The sequence below is a fragment of the Erpetoichthys calabaricus genome, chromosome 6 (genome assembly GCF_900747795.2).
Source record: "Erpetoichthys calabaricus chromosome 6, fErpCal1.3, whole genome shotgun sequence".
Lineage (NCBI taxonomy): Eukaryota > Metazoa > Chordata > Cladistia > Polypteriformes > Polypteridae > Erpetoichthys > Erpetoichthys calabaricus.
Genome location: NC_041399.2, coordinates 214,392,507 through 214,413,380, shown reverse-complemented (window position 1 = coordinate 214,413,380; position 20,874 = coordinate 214,392,507). Strand labels below are relative to the sequence as shown.

At 40.8% G+C, this 20,874-nt stretch overlaps 1 protein-coding gene across 1 annotated transcript in view; it reads right to left on the bottom strand.

Annotated features, from left to right (window-relative positions):
* The window catches only part of ranbp9 (RAN binding protein 9), a 150,723-nt gene that overhangs the window by 76,521 nt on the left and 53,328 nt on the right, over positions 1-20,874 (bottom strand). The window contains exon 3 of the mRNA XM_028790888.2: positions 15,195-15,247. Coding sequence (XP_028646721.1) covers positions 15,195-15,247 — 53 coding nt within the window. The remainder of the gene's footprint in view (positions 1-15,194; positions 15,248-20,874) is intronic.

Here is a 20,874-nt window from a genome sequence, read left to right as displayed (position 1 = left end):
ATGGTTGAAAGGGACTACTTATTCACTACATTGCACAAATTTGGGTTTGGCCCAAACATATGTGCATGGATCAAACTAATATAAACCAGTCCGAAAGCTTCAGTTTCTATTAACAACATTATTTGATACTACATCAAACTAGAATGTGGGACTAGACAAGGATGCCCCCTGTCAACACTGCTATTTGCAATTGTCATTGAACCATTAGCTGTTCACTTTTGAAATGCATCAAAGATAAAGGGGATTATCAGAGGAGGACTTGAACAGAAAGTATCGCTATATGCAGATGATATGGTACTGTATATATCAGACCCACAAAATTCTGTACGTGCTGCCTTAACAGAATTTATAAATATATCTGGATTCAAAATTAATTTGAATAAAAGTGTGCTTTTTCCAGTGAACTCTCTAACACCAACATTAAATTGGAAACCTTTCTTTTTATTATTGCAGATCAGTTTAAATACAAGGGGTAAATATCACAAGAAAATATAAACCTCTCTTTCAACAAACGTTTGCTTGCAACATGCAAAAACTTAAACAAGATGTGCACAGATGTTCTACTTTCCATCTCAGCATAGAGAATTAACATAGTCAAGATGAATATTCTTTCTAAGCTTCTTTTTCTATTTCAAGCATTCCCAAAAACATTAACAGTCATTTTTTAAGAAATTAGATTCAATCATAACCTCATTTATTTGGAATTCAAAACATCCACACATCCAAAGGGTGACCGTACATTGACCTAAATCAGAAGGTGGCATGGCACTACCCAACTTTCAACTTTATTACTGGGCGGCAAATATACAAGCTATAAAAACCGGGACATGGACACAAATAGATTAACACACACATGCTTGGTCCACAATAGAGATAAACTCATTATATATTCCTTGCTTTGTAACCAAGTAAATACAAGTTATCGTCAATATACTAATAACCCTGAAGTCTTTCATTCACTCAGAATATGGAACAAATGTATGAAGTACTTCAAGAGAGAGAAGCTTCTATCTGTGGCATCTCTACATGATAACCACCTTTTTCCACCCTCTCAAACTTACACAGTTTTTAATGTTTGGAAAACAATACAATTTATTTTTTGTATAGCCCAAAATCACACAAGAAGTGCCACAATGGGCTTTAACAGGCCCTGCCTCTTGACAGCCCCCCAAGTCTTGACTCTCTAAGACGACAAGGAAAAACTCCCAAAAAAACCTTGTAGGGAAAAAAAGGAAGACACCTCCGGAAAGGCAGTTCAAAGAGAGACCTCTTTCCAGGTAGGTTGGGCATGCAGTGGGTGTCAAAAAGAAGGGGGGTCAATACAATACAATACAATACACAGAACAGAACAAATCCTCAATACAGTATAAAAATAAAAAATTTACAAGTATGGAGCAGAATGTAACAGTAGATGATATCACATAATATGATTTGGATTTGTTTAGAGTCCTGGAGACCTCATCCATCAAGCTGCCTCCCCCAATTGGCCATTCCACAGCTGAAACAGCGCTGGGCCAGCCAATCCGATGAAAGGACCCCTCTACCCCACGATTCCTGTGATCCTCCATCAGGGATGACGTACGGGAAAACGTACGGGATCATTTAAAGATTTCTCTATAGATAATGTCTTTGCATCCTATGAACAAATTACACTCCAAATTTAGCTTCGATTTAACACAATTTTTCCACCGTCTCCAAATGAGAAACTTTGATAAAGAAATCTGTCCAAATTTCCTCAACTCCCACCTATTTCCATCCCAGAAGTAATATTGATCAGTCTTGAAGACTCGGACAGCATTTCTATAATAAATAAAACATTTTATAGTCCCTTCCTTTCAAAGATCCCAGAGTACAGTAGGAAAAGAATCTCTCAGTCAACATTTCAGAAATTAGGATTTTTTTTTTTTTTGTACGAAATGCACTTCCTTGAGGCGTTTCTGCCACCTTCACTTCCAAACTCTGCAGTGCTGCTGGGCTTAAAAGAGGAGAACGTCTGTCAAACAAGTAGGACCCAAAGGAAGTGCAGCGTCTTTCAGAGGCGTCTATTTTTATTACACTTCACACCTTATTTTGAGGTCTGACGTAGAAGGGCGTTGGGTTCTTTTTTTTTTTTAACCACAGACTGCAAAGATGTCATTTGCTTTTCTAATAACCCACAAGCAAAGCAGGAACATTGGTGACGGCAATCTGGAGTGCAGAAGTCTCCAGCTAACCTCAACAACAACAACAAAAAAAAAAAATTAATAATAATATTTATACTGCATTATTTACATATACGGCATATACACAAACATACACACAGTTACCATTGCTTGTTTGATTCAACATACACTGTGTGCACAATTATTAAGCAAGATGTATTTTTGAGGATTAACTTTAATATGGAACAAATACAGTGCTATCAGTCAACCCAAAATGTTAATAAACCTGTAACTTGAATGTGTTACAAAGGAAATGTGAGTGTGAACATTCTCCGGGGAATACATATGTGTGCACAATTATTAGGCAACTATTAGTGTGCAGAATTATTATGCAACAAAAGGAGAAACCAAAATGTTCCCATCTCACTTGTTTGTTTTCATCTGTTAAAGTGAGAAGGCAGCATGGTGGCGCAGTGGGTAGCGCTGCTGCCTCGCAGTTGGGAGACCTGGGGTTCGCTTCCCGAGTCCTCCCTGCGTGGAGTTTGCATGTTCTCCCCGTGTCTGCGTGGGTTTCCTCCGGGCGCTCCGGTTTCCTCTCACAGTCCAAAGACATGCAGGTTAGGTGGATTGGCGATTCTAAATTGGCCCTAGTGTGTGCTTGGTGTGTGTCCTGCAGTGGGTTGACACCCTGCCTGGGATTGGTTCCTGCGTTGCGCCCTGTGTTTGGGCTGGGATTGGCACCAGCAGACCCCCGTGACCCTGTGTTCGGATTCAGCGGGTTGGGAAATGGATGTTAAAAGTGAGAATAGTAAAATCCTCAAAATTTACAAATAAACATTTCTGACATTTCAAAAAAAAAAAAAAAAAAAAATCAGTGCCCAATATAGCCAACCTTCTTTTCAATAACAGTCATAAGCCTTCCACCTTCCATTCATGGAGTCTTTCAGTTTCTTGATCTGCTGACAGCGTTTTGTGCAGCGGCACCCACGGCCTCTCCCAGTCACTGTTCAGAGAGGTGTTCGGTTTTCTTTCCCCGTAAATCTGCCGTTTAAGAGGGGCTTTATGTCAGGTGAGGAAGGGGGCCATGTCATTTTTCTTTTATCTTTATGGTCTTTACTGGCTAGCCACGCAGTGGAGTACTTCGTTGCACGTGATGGAGCATTGTCCTGCATAAAAATCATGGTCTTCTAGAAAGATGCAGACTTTTTCTTTTACCTCTGCTTGAATAAAGAGTCTTTGTCTTCTAAAAACTGGCAGTAGGTTTGGGAGTTGATTTTGAGTCCATTTTAAACCCGAGAAAGGTCCAACTAGCTCATTTTTAATAATACCAGACCATACCAGTACCCCACCTTCATCTTACTGGTGTCTGAGTCGAGGTGGACTCTGTGCCCGTTACTGATCCAGCCACGGGCCCATCCATCTGCTCCATCAAGAGTCACTCTCATCTCATCAGTCCATAAAATCTTTGAAAAATCTGTCTTCACATATTTCTTGGCCCAGTCTTGATGTTTCAACTTATGTGTCTTGGTTCAGTGGTGCTTGGGTTTCAGCCTTCCTTACCTTGGCCATGTCTCTGAACACTGAACACCTTGTACTTCTGGGCACACCATGTAGGTTGCAGTTCTGGAATATGACAGCACTGGAGGATAATGGGTTCCTGGTAACTTCATGTTTGATTCTTCTCAAATCTTTGGCAGTTAACTCTTTCAGGGCTGATGTCAACTTTTGTCAAAAGGAGGAGTTGACAATGGTAATCAACTGTAAACTGTGACAAAACCAACCGTTACATTGGACTCTCGTTGCTAGAAGGAAAGTTAGATTTGACTGAGATTCCCTGCGCTCACGTGAGTAGCAAGGCGCACGCAATGGCAAAAATGACACTGACATCTGGCGCGAAATTAAAGCGAATGCGAAAAGCAAAATACTCTGTGGACAACGTCTTGTCTATTACCCTCTGAACTGGACTATGACTTGTTGGACTCCGATTTTGATACAAGCGATTGAAAACGAATGTGAGGTTTCAGCTTTAGCTGATCGGTCCCCAGCTAGCTGTGTGGTACTGGCAGTGTTTGCCAGGGTGGACTGCCACTTAACAATGATAAGAGGTAGAAATCAGATTGTAATGCACTGCGACTGTGCAGCCATGTGAAGACAGCCTGGCAGCAAGCCTGCCACTCATTCTTGGCAAACTGCCAGCCACAGCAACAGACGTTTTACGTTGGTTTCTGTGTGAAGCCATCCTTTTTTGGAAAAAAAATATTCAGACCTCAAAGAGTTAATTTGCTTCTTTCCCCCCCAACACATTTCTTGTGGCCTTGTTGACTATTTGCAACAAAGCGTTAGATGGTTCTGTGATCACGCCCCAATATCTGAGCAATTTTAAGAGTGCTGTATCCCCCTGAAAGACTTTTTAGTGTCGGTTAAATCTCGTTTTTGGCCCATTTTGCTTAGGGAAAAGCAGCTGCCTAATAATTCTGCACACCTTGATACAGAGTGTTGATCTCCTTACGCCGCATCCTCCCTCATTACACAAATACACATCACCTGATATGCTTAAAAATCCAACACGTATTCACAGTTTATACAGCTTAGAGTCGGAATACATAAATAAAAATGATGATATGGTCAAAATACTCACTTGCCTAATAATTGTGCACACAGTGTATAAATGAATTCTATATATAAAAGGACTCCACTGCATATATAAATAACCATACAGAGCCCACCATGTTTGGGACAAAGACTCATTTCTCCTTGAGTTCCTCCTCTGCTCCACAGTTTAAAATTACAAATCAAACAATTCAGACATTGTGACTAAAGTGCACACTGCAGACTTTCATTGAAGGGGATTTGCAGACATTTTGGTCACCCAACACTTCTTCTACACGGATTTCAGGGCATCATAATGCTTGTGACAACTGACGCCCCAGGTGTTTGGGACTCCTCAGGTGGGTTTCATGGCTTCATCAGACACCTCGGTTTGCTTCAACATTTTGTGGTCTGTAGTGGCCATTGTTCAAAATGAGGACAAGAGCAGAGCCAATGAAAATCAAAGAAGCCATTATGAGGCTGAAACACAAGACTCAAAAACCATTGGAGATAACAGTAAGACCTTAGGATGACTGAATCAACTGTCTGGAATATCATGATGAAGAAACTCTGGTGGGCTCAGTAATTACAAAGAGGCTGCTAGGCCAAGGAAGACCTCCACTGCCAATGACAGAAGAATCCTCACTATGGTCAAGAAAAAGCCCCCCAACACCTGTGTGACACTTCAGAAGTAGTCTTTGGGGGGCCGATGTGGATGTGTCAGAGACGACTATCCACAGAAGACTTCATGAACCACAGAGGAGGACACACTGCAAGATGACAGACCACAAAAACAGGATGGCCAGATTACAGTCTGTAAAAAAGGACTTCAAAGAGCCCTGCAGAATTCTGGGAAAAGGTCTTGTGGACAGATGAGACAAAGATGAACCTCAACAGGGTGATGGCGAGAGTAAAGTGTGGAGATGACAAGGAACTGCTCAAGAGCCAAAGGAGACCACTTCATATGCTAAAAATGGCGTTGCTGGGGGTGTTACGGCTTGGGTAATTATGGCTACCACAGGTTCTGGCACACTTCTCTTCACTGATGATGGAACTGCTGACGGCAGTGGCACCATGAAATCTGAGGGGTGTAGAAACATCTGATCTGCTCAAGTTCCAGTAAAGGCCTCCAAACTCACTGGATGGCACTTCACCCTACAAGAAGATAATGAGCCAAATAGACTGCTGCGGCAACCACTGCAAATCTAAAAAATAGAAAATTCTCCAATGGCCAAGCCAGTCACCTGATTTCAGTCAAACTGAGCAGGCATTCCATATTCTGAATAAAAAACTTATCTTAAGAAACCATGAAACGCACCTGAAGAATCACAAACACATGGGGTGCCAAATGTCCCAAACGTTATGGTGCCCTAAAATGGGGGGGGGGGGGGGGGCTGTGGATGAGGATTCCTCTGTCATTGGCAGTGGAGGTCATCCTTGGCCTAGCAGTCCCTTTGTGATTACTGAGCCCACCAGTGCGCTCTTTCTTCTTCATGATATTCCAGACAGTTGACTTCAGTCATCCTAAGGTCTTACTGTTGTCTCCAATGGTTTGATTCTTGAGTTTCAGCATCATAATGGCTTCTTTGACATTTTTTTTTTGATTTTATTATAATCATTCATACAAATCGATCAATTTTTACAAAAAAAATAGGATTGAAAAACAAGTCGACCCCCACCCCAGAGAGAGAGAGCATGGCCAACGGGGTAAAACTTAAGGCTTGTAGACATACCTAAACTGATGAGTTTAATAGGCCAGTAGAGATGAATGGAGAAGAAAAAGAAATGTGGAGATAATTGCTTCCTTGGTGCTTTAAGAGCTTATTCTAAAATTTTATTGATTATATCCTACCAGGTTTTTAAAAAATTCTGTACAGATTCTCTAACTGAATATTTGATTTTTTCCAATTTCATATAATATAAAACATCGGTTACCCACTGACTTAAAAGAGGAGAGTTAGGATTCTTCCAGTTTAGCAAAATAAGTCTGCGTGCCAAAAGTGTAGTGAATGCCATCACAGTTTGTTTGTCCTTCTCCACTTTAAACCCATCTGGAAGAACACCAAAGACAGCTGTTAATGGATTAGGAGGGATTGGGACCCCAAGGCTGTCTGAAAGGCACTTAAATATTTTGGTCCAAAATGATGTTAATTTGGCGCAGGCCCAAAACATGTGACCCAGTGAGGCTGGGACTTGATTGCAACGTTCACAGGTTGGATCTCACCCTGGAAACATTTTGGACAGTTTTAGGTGAGACAGATGTGCTCGATATATCATTTTGAGTTGAATAATTGTATGCTTTGCGCATATGGAGCTCGAGTGAAGTCTCTGCATTGCTACTTTCCACTCCCTTTCTGATATATTGATTAAGAGATCTTTTCCCCATTGTCCTCTTGGATCTTTGAAAGGGAGGGACTGTAAAATAATTTTATATATTGCAGAGATGGTGTCTAAGTTCTTGAAATTGAGCAATATTTTTTCCAGCATGGACGATGGTGCTAGGTGAGGAAAATCGGGCAGGTTCTGTTTAACAAAGTTCCTAATTTAAAGATAGTGAAAGAAATGTGTATCTGGAAAGTTAAATTTGGAATGTAATTGTTCGTAGGATGCAAAGATGTTGTCTATATAAAGATCTCTGAGCAATTTAATCCCAAATTTTTTCCAGATATTAAAAACTGCATACTGATGTGGGTTGGCACCAAGCCCAGGATTGGTTCCTGCCTTGCACCCTGTGTTGGCTGGGATTGGCACCAGCAGACCCCCGTGACCCTGTGTTCGGATTCAGCGGGTTGGAAAATGGATGGATGGAAAAACTGCATATGTTTGCGAGGGTTGAAAGAGGTGGTTCTCTTGCAGAGGTGCCACAGATAGAAGCTTCTCCATCTTAAAATGCTTTCTACATTGGTTCCAAATTCTGAATGAGTGAAGCACAATTGGGTTATTAGTATATTGCCGATAACTTGCATTTATTGGGGCACAAAGCAAGGAATGTAAAGAAGTACTGTAGGATTTTATTTCTATTGCGACCAGGCCTGTGTATGTTCATCTATTTGTGTCCAGGTTTTTATAGCTTGTATGTTTGCTGCCCAGTAATAAAACTGAAAGTTAGGTAAAGCCATGCCACCTTCTGCCTGAGGTCTTTGTAGGGTCGCTCTTTGGATACGTGGATGTTTTGAGTTCCAAATAAATGAGGTTATTGTTGAATCTACTTGCTTAAAGAATGATTTATTGATGTATATTGGAATGTTTTTTAATAAAAAAAGAAGCTTAGGAAGGATATTCATCTTAACAACATTAATTCTTCCAGCTAGAGTGAGATGAAGGGTTGACCATCTATGCAAGTCTTGCTTAATTTTTTTCCAAACAGATGGCTTCTTTGACTTTCAATGGCACAGCTCTTGTCCTCAAGTTGAACAATGGCCACCACAGACCACCAAGTGTAAAAGTAAGCCGAGGTATCTTATGAAGCCATGAAACCCACCAGGAGGAATCACAAACACATGGGGTTGTCCCAAACATTATGGTGCCCCTGAAACACAAGCAGAAGAAGTGTCAGTGTGACTGAAACGTCTGCAAATCCCCATAAATAGAAGTCTGCCACATGCACGTTAATCGCAACATCTGAGTCGTCTGATTTGTAATTTTAAACTGTGGCGCCGAGGGGGCCATCAAAGGACAACTGTGTCTTTGTCCCTAAAGTTATGGAGGGTGCTGTATGCCGTTATGATTGCTCGTCTGATTCACACTCCATCACAGCAGCTTGTGGTTTCTAGCTTTTTCGAGTTCATTGCAATATGCTAAAAGACAAGTATTTAAAAAAAACGTCTACGACAAAACTCTCAACTTTCACAGCTAAGCACGCTGATGACTGAGGTGGAACAGCGTGGCCTAATTTGCCTTTCTGTATGAACTAAGAGATTTGCTTTTTTGCAACTTAATTCACATTATAAGCAAATGCGTCCCTAACCCAAGTGTTACACGGCCATTTGTCAGAATTACAATTAAAATCCTGTTAGATTTCCATCAGTGAAGGACACGGTAGTATCCTTGCATAGGTTGATTTATATCACATTCAGAAGTAAATTCTTTAATGTGATAAGGTTAGCTAGCTAGATAGGAAAGGCATTATAAGACAGACAGACAGACAGACAGACAGACACACTATATAATACTATAGATAGATAGATGGCTCGCTACGGAAGGCAGCGGGAGTTGGGACTTTGGACGTGAAAACCCCAGCGTGAGTGCCCTGGTCGCGGTTTAGTGAAGCCTACCGGAGCCAGGGATCAGTGAGGAGAAGAGACCAGCAGGAGAAAGCAGAGAGAAGGTCAGCTGCAGGTAGGGTGGCTCCCCTGGTGCACAGCCTGGATGGGAGAAGCAGGGGAGTCACCAGTAGAAGGCAGGCACCGGGCTTTGTGTTTTTTAAAGGGACAGCTTCCAGCTGTTGTTTTAACCTCGTTTTTAAAGGATTTATTTATTGTTTTTTTTAACCGCCACAATTCACGGCTTTTTATCGGATTATTTAAAGATTTTGTGAAGCACTGCACTATTTGAACGCTGTTTTGTTTGTTGTTTTTAATAAAAGCACTTTTGCACCATCCCCTTGCTTTGTTGCGCCTCACTGCCAAGCTCATTGGTGACTGAATGGGAAGCTGAATGGGAGCGTGGAGCGAACCCGCATCATCACAGCAACGCGTCCACAAATAACAAAATACCAAGAATTTTACATGACGGCACTGCTGCCTCCTGGTGTCTGAACCCGAGTCCGACACGTGTTTGTCCTGTTCTTCCACTAAAAAACCAAAATCCGAGTCACAGGACTCCATTTTTCACCCAAAGTGAAAAGACCTGCTTGTTACACCGACTTCTGTGTCTCAAATGACAAGGTGAAGGATGACAGAGAAACACGGAGCAGCTTCCAAATGATCAGCCAGAATATTTTGTTTTGTAAAATCTGCCACTTTTCAGTGAACTGGACACTAAACAGAACACATCTGATTGCATAAAAATGGAAAGTCCGCCATAACTATTGCAAAACAACGCACGGCACGCTACACACAAACCATTCCAATTTTAGAATAATGGCAGAGGAAACCTTTGAGGAAGATTCTGTTGCCAAGAGTATCAAAGTAAACACTCCCATGTAAAAATTCAACCTATTCAATATAAACGGATTTCAGGAGGTAGAAATCCGGCTTAAAAACATATTGGCACTTCAACAGTGACACAGTGGATCACAGTGACAGTCATCAGAAAAGTTATATTAAAACAAAAAAAAAGCCTGCTTCCAATATGTCGAAATTATAATATTTATAATTTGAGAACATCAAGCAAAACATTTAGATGGTGAGGCAACTTTTATACTTGCACCATATAGAAAAATCACACATGCACAACACAACACAACACCTTCTGAGATCATCTGAGGTATGCAATGCCACCCCAGGAAGAGAGGGGGCACCGTCACAAACTGTGTCGTCTCCTTTTCTTACTGCACAGTAATAAGAAAACAGCAAGTGACGGCATCTGACTCTGCCCCTTCTGTTCAGACCCCTGTAAAACCTGAGTGCCACCAGAAGGAGGTGTCAATTTGTGGACCGAGCAGACTGAAGGATGGAGCTCCTACTGAAGCTGACCCACTGAAGAGAGTAGACTAGTCCAGCCTTGAGAAGGATACCTTTTGTTGATTTTGTGGCTTTAAAAGCTCAACTGATTAAATGGGACGACCTGGCTGGTGCCCCAACGTTTCAGTAGCCAGCTGGTGGTTATTCTGTACAGCTCTGGCTGTGCTCCTCATCTTCTTCCTAATACAAAGGAGCAGGAAGTGGTCCTGCTGCTGGATTGATACCCTTCTACGGCCCTGTTCAGCTCTCCTCGTGTAAAGGCACGTCTTCTGGTATCTCCTCTTGAGACTGTGCTGGGAGACACGGCAAACCTTCCTGTGATGTCACGTATTGATGTGCCATCCCGGAGGTGCTGGACAATCTGTGCAGTTTGAATGGGCTGCAGGTACCGCCTCATGCTACCAGAGGTGACAAGGACACTAGCAAAACTAGAGAAGAATCAGTCAGGAAGGATCAGGAGACAGCAATTGTGTGTGGCCACCATTCCATTTTTGGGGGGTATCTTGCTGTTCCCGTTCAGGTCACCTGTTGTGACTTTCATTTGCACAAAAGCAGGTGATGTTGATTTATAATTGCTTCTGCTTCCTAACTGGACAGACCGATATCCCTGAAGCTTCATTGACTTGGCGTTAAGACTGTCATGATTAAGCATACCCTTCATTTTTTTGAGCAGTATATAATATTATATATATATATATATATATATATATATATATATATATATATATATATATATATATATATATATATATATATATATATATACACACACGGTAATCCCTCCTCCATCGCGGGGGTTGCGTTCCAGAGCCACCCGCGAAATAAGAAAATCCGCGAAGTACAAACCATATGTTTATATGGTTATTTTTATATTGTCATGCTTGGGTCACAGATTTGCGCAGAAACACAGGAGGTTGTAGAGAGACAGGAACGTTATTCAAACACTGCAAACAAACATTTGTCTCTTTTTCAAAAGTTTAAACTGTGCTCCATGACAAGACAGAGATGACAGTTCTGTCTCACAATTAAAAGAATGCAAACATATCTTCCTCTTCAAAGGAGTGCAGAGAATGTCAGAGAGAGAGAGAGAGAGAGAGAGAGAAAAGCAAACAAATCAATAGGACTGTTTGGCTTAAGTATGCGAAGCACCGCGGCACAAAGCTGTTGAAGGCGGCAGCTCACACCCCCTCCGTCAGGAGCAGACAACGAGAGAGAGAGAGCGAGTTTGTTTTTCAAGCAAAAATCAATACGTGCCCTTCGAGCTGACATGCAGCTGCACAAAAGATAGCAACGTGAAGATAATCTTTCAGCATTTTTAGACGAGCGACCATATCGTCTAGGTGTGCGAACAGTCGTCTAGGTGTGCGAACAGCCCCCCTGCTCAATCCCCCTACGTCAGGATCAGAGAAAGTCAGCGCAAGACAAAGAGAAAAGTAAGCTGGGTAGCTTCTCAGCCATCTGCCAATAGCGTCCCTTGTATGAAATAAACTGGGCAAACCAACTGAGGAAGCATGTACCAGAAATTAAAAGACCCATTGTCCGCAGAAACCCGCGAAGCAGCGAAAAATCCGCGATATATATTTAAATATGCTTACATATAAAATCCGCGATGGAGTGAAGCTGCGAAAGGCGAAGCGCGATATAGCGAGGGATTACTGTATACATATTATATATATATATATATATATATATATATATATCCTCTTTAATTAAATCCCTGTGTGCGTCCATGTGCCTGTGTCTACTGGTGAAGTGCGCATGTGCGGGACAGAATTTAATAAAGGACATCATTGCTGGGGAGAGTGCTGATTGGGTACTCGTGGCCGCGCACATAAAATCCGTTGCTGGGAAGATGCCACACATACAATAATCAGCTGCACGCCAGCACAGATTAAAATACTTGCTGGGGAACTACACAGTACTTGCTGGAGAGATGCCACAGCCACACATTACATCAGTTCCTGGGGAGACTCTGCTGATTGCCCACTGTTGTGACAGAACATTAAACACATATTACGGACAAGGCGGAAGTACAGGGAAGGGAGGGATGAGTGGCAGAGTCACCGGCCTCTAGCAGATGCTTCAAAGGCTGCCTGACGCGTCACACAAGACAGAGAGGGCGGGACCTATAAAATAACACGCGGACGATCCAATCGGATTTCGATAAATGAGGGAACACCTAAAACATAAGGCACGAAAAATCCAATCGGGTACTGATACGCGGAGACCAGCTTTCCCAAACAGGTGGGATTAGTATGTGTTGTTGTGCAAGTGTTCACTCTGAGGATGTCAGATTTGCGATTAAGAAGCTTGGCCCGGTAAAGTGTCAGTCGTTGAAGGGGTTTTCCTAAATATATGAATTTTCATGATATTACAATAGGATGACTTTTAAAAGTAGATTTATTTTCGGGCACATAAAATCCATTGCTGGGATGACGCCATACATACAATAATCAGCTCCACGCCAGCACAGATTAAAATACTTGCTGGGTAACTGCACAGTACTTGGTGGAGAGACGCCACAGCAACATAAAATAAAGAGAAGCAGGATAAGAGATCTTCAAACAAACATAACACATCAATAAAAGCCACAGAGGAGAGGATAAATGTAATATTAATTATACTTACTGTATTGTCATATACATTTCGATTTTATTTTTATTATTATTTTACCTTAGGCTTCTTGCAAAAATATTTTTGACAAAAAAAAATTAACACAAGAAACAGAATGAGGTCAAGGTCCCTTGCCATTTAATATAGACTGTTCTAGTGGGCTTAATGTCTAGTATATATATATATATATATATATATATATATATACACACACCGTATATATATATATGCACACAGTGGGTATAGAAAAGAACCCCCCCCCCCCCCTTTGAAATCTCATTATTTCTTGTTTTTGATTTTTTATCATTTTTCTGAACTGTAGCTGTGATTTCTTTCACTTGGATGTTAGACGTGGCATTGAGTAAGTAAAGAAGGAAAAAATGTTGGTTTGTGTGTTTTCATTTAAGGCTGTAAAGCAAAAAAAATGGGAATATTTTGAAGGGGGGGATTCTTTTCTAGACCCACTGTGTGTGTATACTGTGTATATTATATATATATATATATATATATATATATATATATAGTTTATACTGTTTAACTGTCAAATAATGCACACGTGTTTCGCCCTAATTCTGGGCTCATCAGGCGTACACACCCACTGCACCTCCTCTCGGGGATCGAACCTGGGACGTCAGCATCAGAAGCGAAGCCTGTTAACGTTGCGCCACGACGTGTGGTTCATTTATTTGACAGCATGTAGATTGGGGTAATTACATTCATGACATTCATAGTCTGAATCACAATCTGATTGTATGGGTGGTTACCTGGTAGGTAACCACCCATACAATCAGATTGTGATTCAGACTACGAATGCCACGATTATTATATATATATATATATATATATATATATATATATATACACAGACAGTAATCCCTCCTCCATTACGGGGGTTGCGTTCCAGAACCCCCTACGAAAGGTGAAAATCTGCAAAGTAGAAACCATATGTTCATATGGTTCTTTTTATATATTTTAAGCCCTTATAAACTCTCCCACACTATTATAAACATTTCCCGAACAATTATACAGCAATAAACCCTTTGTATTCTCTTAGATATTACGCAAGATTCGTTGAAATTATGTATGTAAACACAGTTTATATACAGTAAAACCTAAAAATTATTTTAAAGATATCGAGCGTCTCCGATATTCCATATGTTACAGCAAATTACAACAGACAGGCCACCAGCAATAAATACGTACAATTCAAGAAAAATTGTATACAGTAAAATGTGTGTACAGTGACACTAAACTATGTACATGTAATAAGTACTGTACGTAGATAATTAATTATGGTTACTCACCAACAATGACACGACGACTTGTCCGATAACGATGAGTTTAATTTTACTGCACAACAAAGGAGAGCGTTACAGCTCTTCTAAAGGATCCTCTTCAGGCGACTGTGTAGCACCGCCGTTGTTCTTCTTCCAGCACTCTTCAATCCAAATCCCTAAAGCAGATTCCATCCAGACTACTGCCTTATCACGTCCACTTGCAACTCGTTTTGCACCCTGGTTAAAGGACACTGTGGCCGTAGATCTTATTAGCTTTTCCTCCTTTTTAAATAAAAAGAATCGTGGACTCATTGATGTCGTAATGGTGTCCTGCAGCGGTGTAGCTGTTCCCTTCCTTCAACATATCCAAAACTTTTACCTTTTCTGCAATCACTTGCATCTTCTGTTGGCGCTTGGACACGGCTCCTGAAGCAGTAGCAGGAGCACGTTAATGCTGAATGAGTGAGATGAGACTTCCTGGTTAATGCAGCACTCCGTCGCTGAGCCAATCAGCACACAGGAACTTAACTGCGTGCTCTGATTGGGTAGCTTCTCAGTCATCCACCAATAGCGTCCCTTGTATGAAATCAACTGGGCAAACCAACTGAGGAAGCATGTACCAGAAGTAAAAAGACCCATTGTCCGCAGAAACCCGCGAAAAATCCGCGTTATATATTTAGATATGCTTACATATAAAATCCGCGATAGATTGAAGCCGCGAAAGTCGAAGTGCGATATAGCGAGGGATTACTGTATATTATATATATATATATATACACACACACACACTGTATATACGCATGCGCATGGCAAATACAAAAAAAGCAAATATGAAGCCCTCTCTGTAGGGCTCAGGGTAGAATTCAGAGTAGTGAACCAGGGTGTAGTCCAAGTGACAACAACAAGCTTTAAACATTTTACTACAACACTGAACACAAACGCTGCTTTACCTGGCAGTCTATTCATGTTGACTCCTTGTGCTGAAAGGCCAATTCCCATGTACCTGTAAGAAATAGAAAGAACATCATCTTAATGGAGTTTAAAAGAAAATCTGCACTGCCAAAATGGCTGCCCACACATTTCTTGATACAAACTTACTTTCTCTTGTATTACTACTCCAACTGGCAGGCATACATTTAGATAAAGCTCCCAAATCTGAGGGTTTCTCCAGCCTAGGATGCATGGATAAAAGGCTGGTAGCATTAACTCCATGCCTTCCCAATTAAATGCAAGTTTAGGACAAATGTGCAGTTTTATTATGGAATAACAATCACCATCCTTGACAGAATTCTGAAACTCTGAGCAGCCTCAACACCAGACCACCTACAGTGCATGTAGCTCATTTGCATGTCAGCTTGGTGTAATCCGTCATCTCGTCTATCCATCAAGCCAGTTAGCTGGGCTGTAAACTCACAAAAGGTGTATAGTATCAGGTTTGCTCTGCTGTAAAGACATTTTTCCAGTGTGGATTTTATCCAAGAATAAAACTGGATTGCAGCATATTTGGAGAAAAAAGTACACGTGCAACGTCACTCCTTACTTAGGAAAAGATCCCAGTCATCCCACAGGAGAGAAAGACTTTCTGAGACTGTGGTCATAAAGCCGTTTCTCCATCCTACATCTCATAATGTCTGTCACCTTACACTTCAAATCGTAACCTCAGATCTTCAAAAGAGGGTCTGCTTAGAATTCCAAGAGCTAAAAACTTACAAGACGTGGTGAGGCGGGCAGCCTTCTGCTGTTATGCACCTCAAAACTGGAATAGCTGAACGACAGAAATTCATCAGGCTAATACAGTGCAGACAATTTAAAAAACTGCTAAACAAACATTATGTTAACTTGGCTTTCTCACAGTTTCATTTTAGTGTAACCCTGATATTCTGTATATACATTTAATTAATTTTTTTAATGGCTCCGATATCCATACTAACCCCTACTTTCTCTGTTGTTCTTTTTCCAGTTTTCTGTGGTGGCCATCTGTGCCACTGCCACCTGATCAGGACATCACTCGGTCCCTACATTGATGGAGTGCAGGCCAGATGTCCACATGACCATCGTCTAATTCTTACATGTGAATCCTGAAAGCCATGAGGACTGATTAAGATCATTGATGTCAGGTAGAATGCTTAGTGGGGGCTGGATAGTCTCGTGGCCTCGGGACCCCTGCAGATTTTGTTTTCCCCCCCCCCCCCCCCATTTTTTTTTTCTGTCCTCCCTGCTGATCAGACCTACCTTTATTCAGTTTAATTAGTATTGCCTAATTTTATTTTTATATTTTTTCTTTAATCTTTCTTCATCTATTAAAGGTCCAACCAATCTGTGGGAGTCAGAATTCTGGCTGGGTTGTAGGGGATCAAATCCTAATTTCTCTCAATGACATGCAAATCAATTTATAACTTTCACTAGTGGGCTTACCACCCCCAGCTTGCTTTGCTCACCAAACCCCCTTAACTGCACTACGCGCCAGCCACTTCGTGCCTCTGCCGCTTGCGTTGTGAAGAGGGGGGCTAAACGCACCCCAAGGAGATGCAGTCGGTCATCCGTAACCCCCTCTTAAACGGTGATACAATGGGAAACCTCCTCTTTGCTCGATCAGCTTCTGGTTTGCTGCTGCTGCCACATCATGTGATCATCATCTTGCACAGTGCTTTGAACATTAAAAAGCCTGTACTGTAGCTGTCCTGCTCTTTGTCTTTTATTTCCGGGCATGGTTAAATCGTTTGGCACAAAGTCTCATTTCGTGGGACGTGAGTTTTTGATATTTTTTAGTTTATAATTTCAAAACGGAATAAGAATCTGAAAACCTTACAATATGACATTAAAGGCTGATAAATTCTGAAAAAAATGATACCAAATATATATGTGTAGGTTTTAAAATACAGTGGTGCCTCAGATTGTGAGCATAATTAATTCCGGAAACGTGCTTGTAATCCAAAGCACTCGTATATCAAAGCGAATTTTCCCATAAGAAATTATGAAAACTCAAGACGATTCATTCTACAACCCAAAAACATTTAATATAAAAACGATTAATACAAGATATAAAGTAAAAATACGTAAAACAAATTAACCTGCACATTACATTTGAAAAGAATCGTAGCTGGTGTGAGGGAGACGAGAGAGGAGGGTTATCGTGTAGGACAACTTTCACTCTAACTAATGGAATCCCTGCTGTCTGTTGGCTCACTGGAATCTTCTTCTTGTTTTGCGACTTTAACAAGGAGCCTCTCCAATGACAGTTGCTTTTGCCTGAAGAGTCACTACACTTGGACACAAACTTAAAAAAAATGCTTTTCACACTGTAAGGTTTCTAAATTCTTTTGGGATTCCCCCCACTAATGGGACGACACTCGGAAGAGCATCCCAAAGCAACTGCAGGCTCCCAGCGCTGTAGCAGTTCACCGCAAAAGCAAATCCAAAAAGATTGCGGTTCAGCTATAACTGCCTACCGTCAATGGGTGATGCAAGGAACATTATAAATGCAAGGACACAGGATTACTTGGCCATCAACCTGCACCAATCCCTGCCTTACTGCTGTGTCTGTGTAAAGGAGAGTGGCAGATCCCGCTACAATAAATAACCATGCTGTTCCCGTTTCAAGCTGAATAAAAGCTAAAGTACTGAGACTCAGCCTCAAGTTTTGGGGTGCAAGACAGGGACTCGCACGTTACAACACACACACACACACACACACACACACGGTCACAATGCTATAGTAAACAGTTTACGCTCGTATGGATGTTGACTATATGAGTGAGGCACGGCGACTGAGACCAAGCATGGGAGATGATTACCTACAATTCCATAGCAAGAGAGAGAGAGAACCACCATTGCTCAGTTGTGACCGCGTGACACTCAGCAGACAAAGCGTATACGTACTACTCGTATTGTCAGACCTCGCTACGTTCATCAAGTTAAAATTTATTAAAATTTAAAAAAAAAAAAATTATTCTTGCAAAACACTCGTAGACTAAGTTACTCACAATCCAACATTTTACTGTAAGCTCGATTTAAAGTGTGACATAAAAACGTCACATAAAATTGTTGCACTTTTAGGCTTAGGATATTATATATATATATATATATATATATATATATATATATATATATATATATATATATATATATATCCATATCCCAAGGGGTATGCGAAAAGATGCATTTCACTGCGTGTTGTCCTGTATAACTATGTATGTGACAAATAAATATATATATGGAAGCGAAGGTCTGTGATACGGTTTATATATTTGTAGCTGGAGATCCACAAAGTGAGAAAATGAATCGCATATTATGAAGTAGTTTTTATTCCTGAGCTTTCAGTTCCTGCCAGGGGCTTTCATCAGAGGATAATGCTTAGACTTACAAGAATCAAAGGGAATATATAGCAAAAATAAGGTGGGGAGAGGGGTAGATTCAGTGTTGGGGGAAAGCAATGTACAAGTAAGATTAAAGGCCAGTACTAAAAGTGCCAGAGAGCTGGCTGAATCTTGAATATTGAATGAAAACGCCTTTAAAAAACATTTGGACATAAACCCAGCATATGCAAACTTAAGAAGAACATGTTCATAATAAATAAAACTTTAAAACCAATACGCCTCCCAACCCCACCTCATTACCTCCCCCCCCCCCCCCAAACACTCAACCTACACCCCAACCTGTCCCCCCACATTATTTTCCTATATATTGCCTTTGATTCTTGTAAGTCTAAGCATTATCTTCTGATGAAGGTTCCTGGCAGGAGCTGAAAGCTCAGGAATAAATGAACCAGACTACGAATGCCATGAATATATATATATACATATTAATATATATATATACATATTAATATATATATATATATATTATTATTTTATATATATATTATATATATATATATATTAAAATATACAAGATGTAATGTGATTTTGATTCTGGATTCTTCTTTGATTCCACCATCACAATGAGACTGTTTATTTCTCTATAAGTACACAGACTTACAAATTCAGCAGGTCATCAGATACTCGTTTCCTCCACCGTACATTCAAGTGCTGCTCTGCCTTTCTTGTATTGTGGTGACCACAAGTGCACACAGGACTCCAGATGTGGTCTCACAAGTGGGTCACACAGTTTGAGCATAACGTCCTTTGACTTATATTCAACAGTTTTTAGGATATAACCTGACACTTTGACCTTTGCCTTAACAGTAGAGTAGTAATTTTTCTACAGCCATTCCCTGACTTACAAAGGTTGGCAGACTTTCCTCTCATTTGAATTGTGTGTACTCTTCTCTTATCTTTCCAATGTTGACAAATGAGGGAAGTTTGGCCTCAGTGCCACCTCATATTTATACCCCAGTGACGCAGGAAGTCATGGATTACCGTTTCAACATTCTCTGATCAACTTAAAAAAACGTCAGATAACAATGGAAAACATGTTTTAGTGACACTTTGTTCATAAGAATTTCCAAGAGTGTCAATAATCGGGGCAGATATGGTCTTGTAAAAGAAAACTATACAATTCTCCAAAGAAATGTATTTCAATCAAAGGTTGGGTTTCTCGTCTTTTTTTCAGTGCAAGTTGCAGGTGATTTTTTTACAATCCATTTTAATTCATCTTTATCAGGGGTGTGGAGGGGCTTATATTACAGTAATAATGTTACCCAACACTTGTATTGCCCATGTGAAAAGGTGATTGCCCCCCCCCCCCCTTATTTCCTCACTCAAACAGCTGACCAAAGTTAACTGGTACTTAAATTCACCTGACAGAACTCAACCAGCCCTGTCAATCTAAACCCCACCATTAGAGTGAAGGAGGTCACCACAAAGTCCCTACGAGAACACTAGACCTTAATCAAAAGAAAATTCAGAAGAAATAATAAGAAGAAAAAACTGAACCTTACCAATCAGTTTAAGGCAGGGATTGCTAACTCCGGCCCTGGAGGACCACCATGGTTGCAGGTTTTCATTCTAACCCTTTCCCTAATGAGTGACCTGTTTTTGCTCCTAATTAACTCCTTTTCCATTAATTTTATTTGACTTGCTCTTGAAGACTCAGACCCCTTAATTGTTTCTTGTTCCTTAATTAGCAGCCAAACAATAATGAGATACAAAATGAGCCAAAACAACTGGCATCCATCATATAATATCTGAAAATAAAGAACGATGAAGGTCTCAGGAATGTTGCTCTGCTCAGGTCCCCAGTGCTCTTAGTAAAGAGAAAATCAACAATTTCGGAAATGTCTGCTATTTCACAAGGAGAGCAGAAACAAGCCGTGGAATTAAAGAGCGAGTTTAATTAACAACAAGAATTGGCACCTCATTAAGCAGCTGGTTGGAGTGAAATTGGTTGGAGTTTGAAGCCCTGACTTAGTTGGTCTTCTGTTGGCTCCCTCACGTCACATTTCATTTCCGTTTGGGTGCCATTTAAGGAAAGAAACAAAGCAATTCAGAGGAATGATGAAGAAACTCAGGGGAACAAATCTTAAAGAAAAAGCAACTCAATTAAAATGAATTCACAAGAAGTTAATTAGCAGCACAAACAGGTTACTCATTAAAAAAAGGGTTAGAATGAAAACCTGCAGCCACGGTGGTCCTACAGGGCTGGACTTGGCGACCCCCGGTTTAAGGGTACAGAGCCATGTCTAAGGCTTTG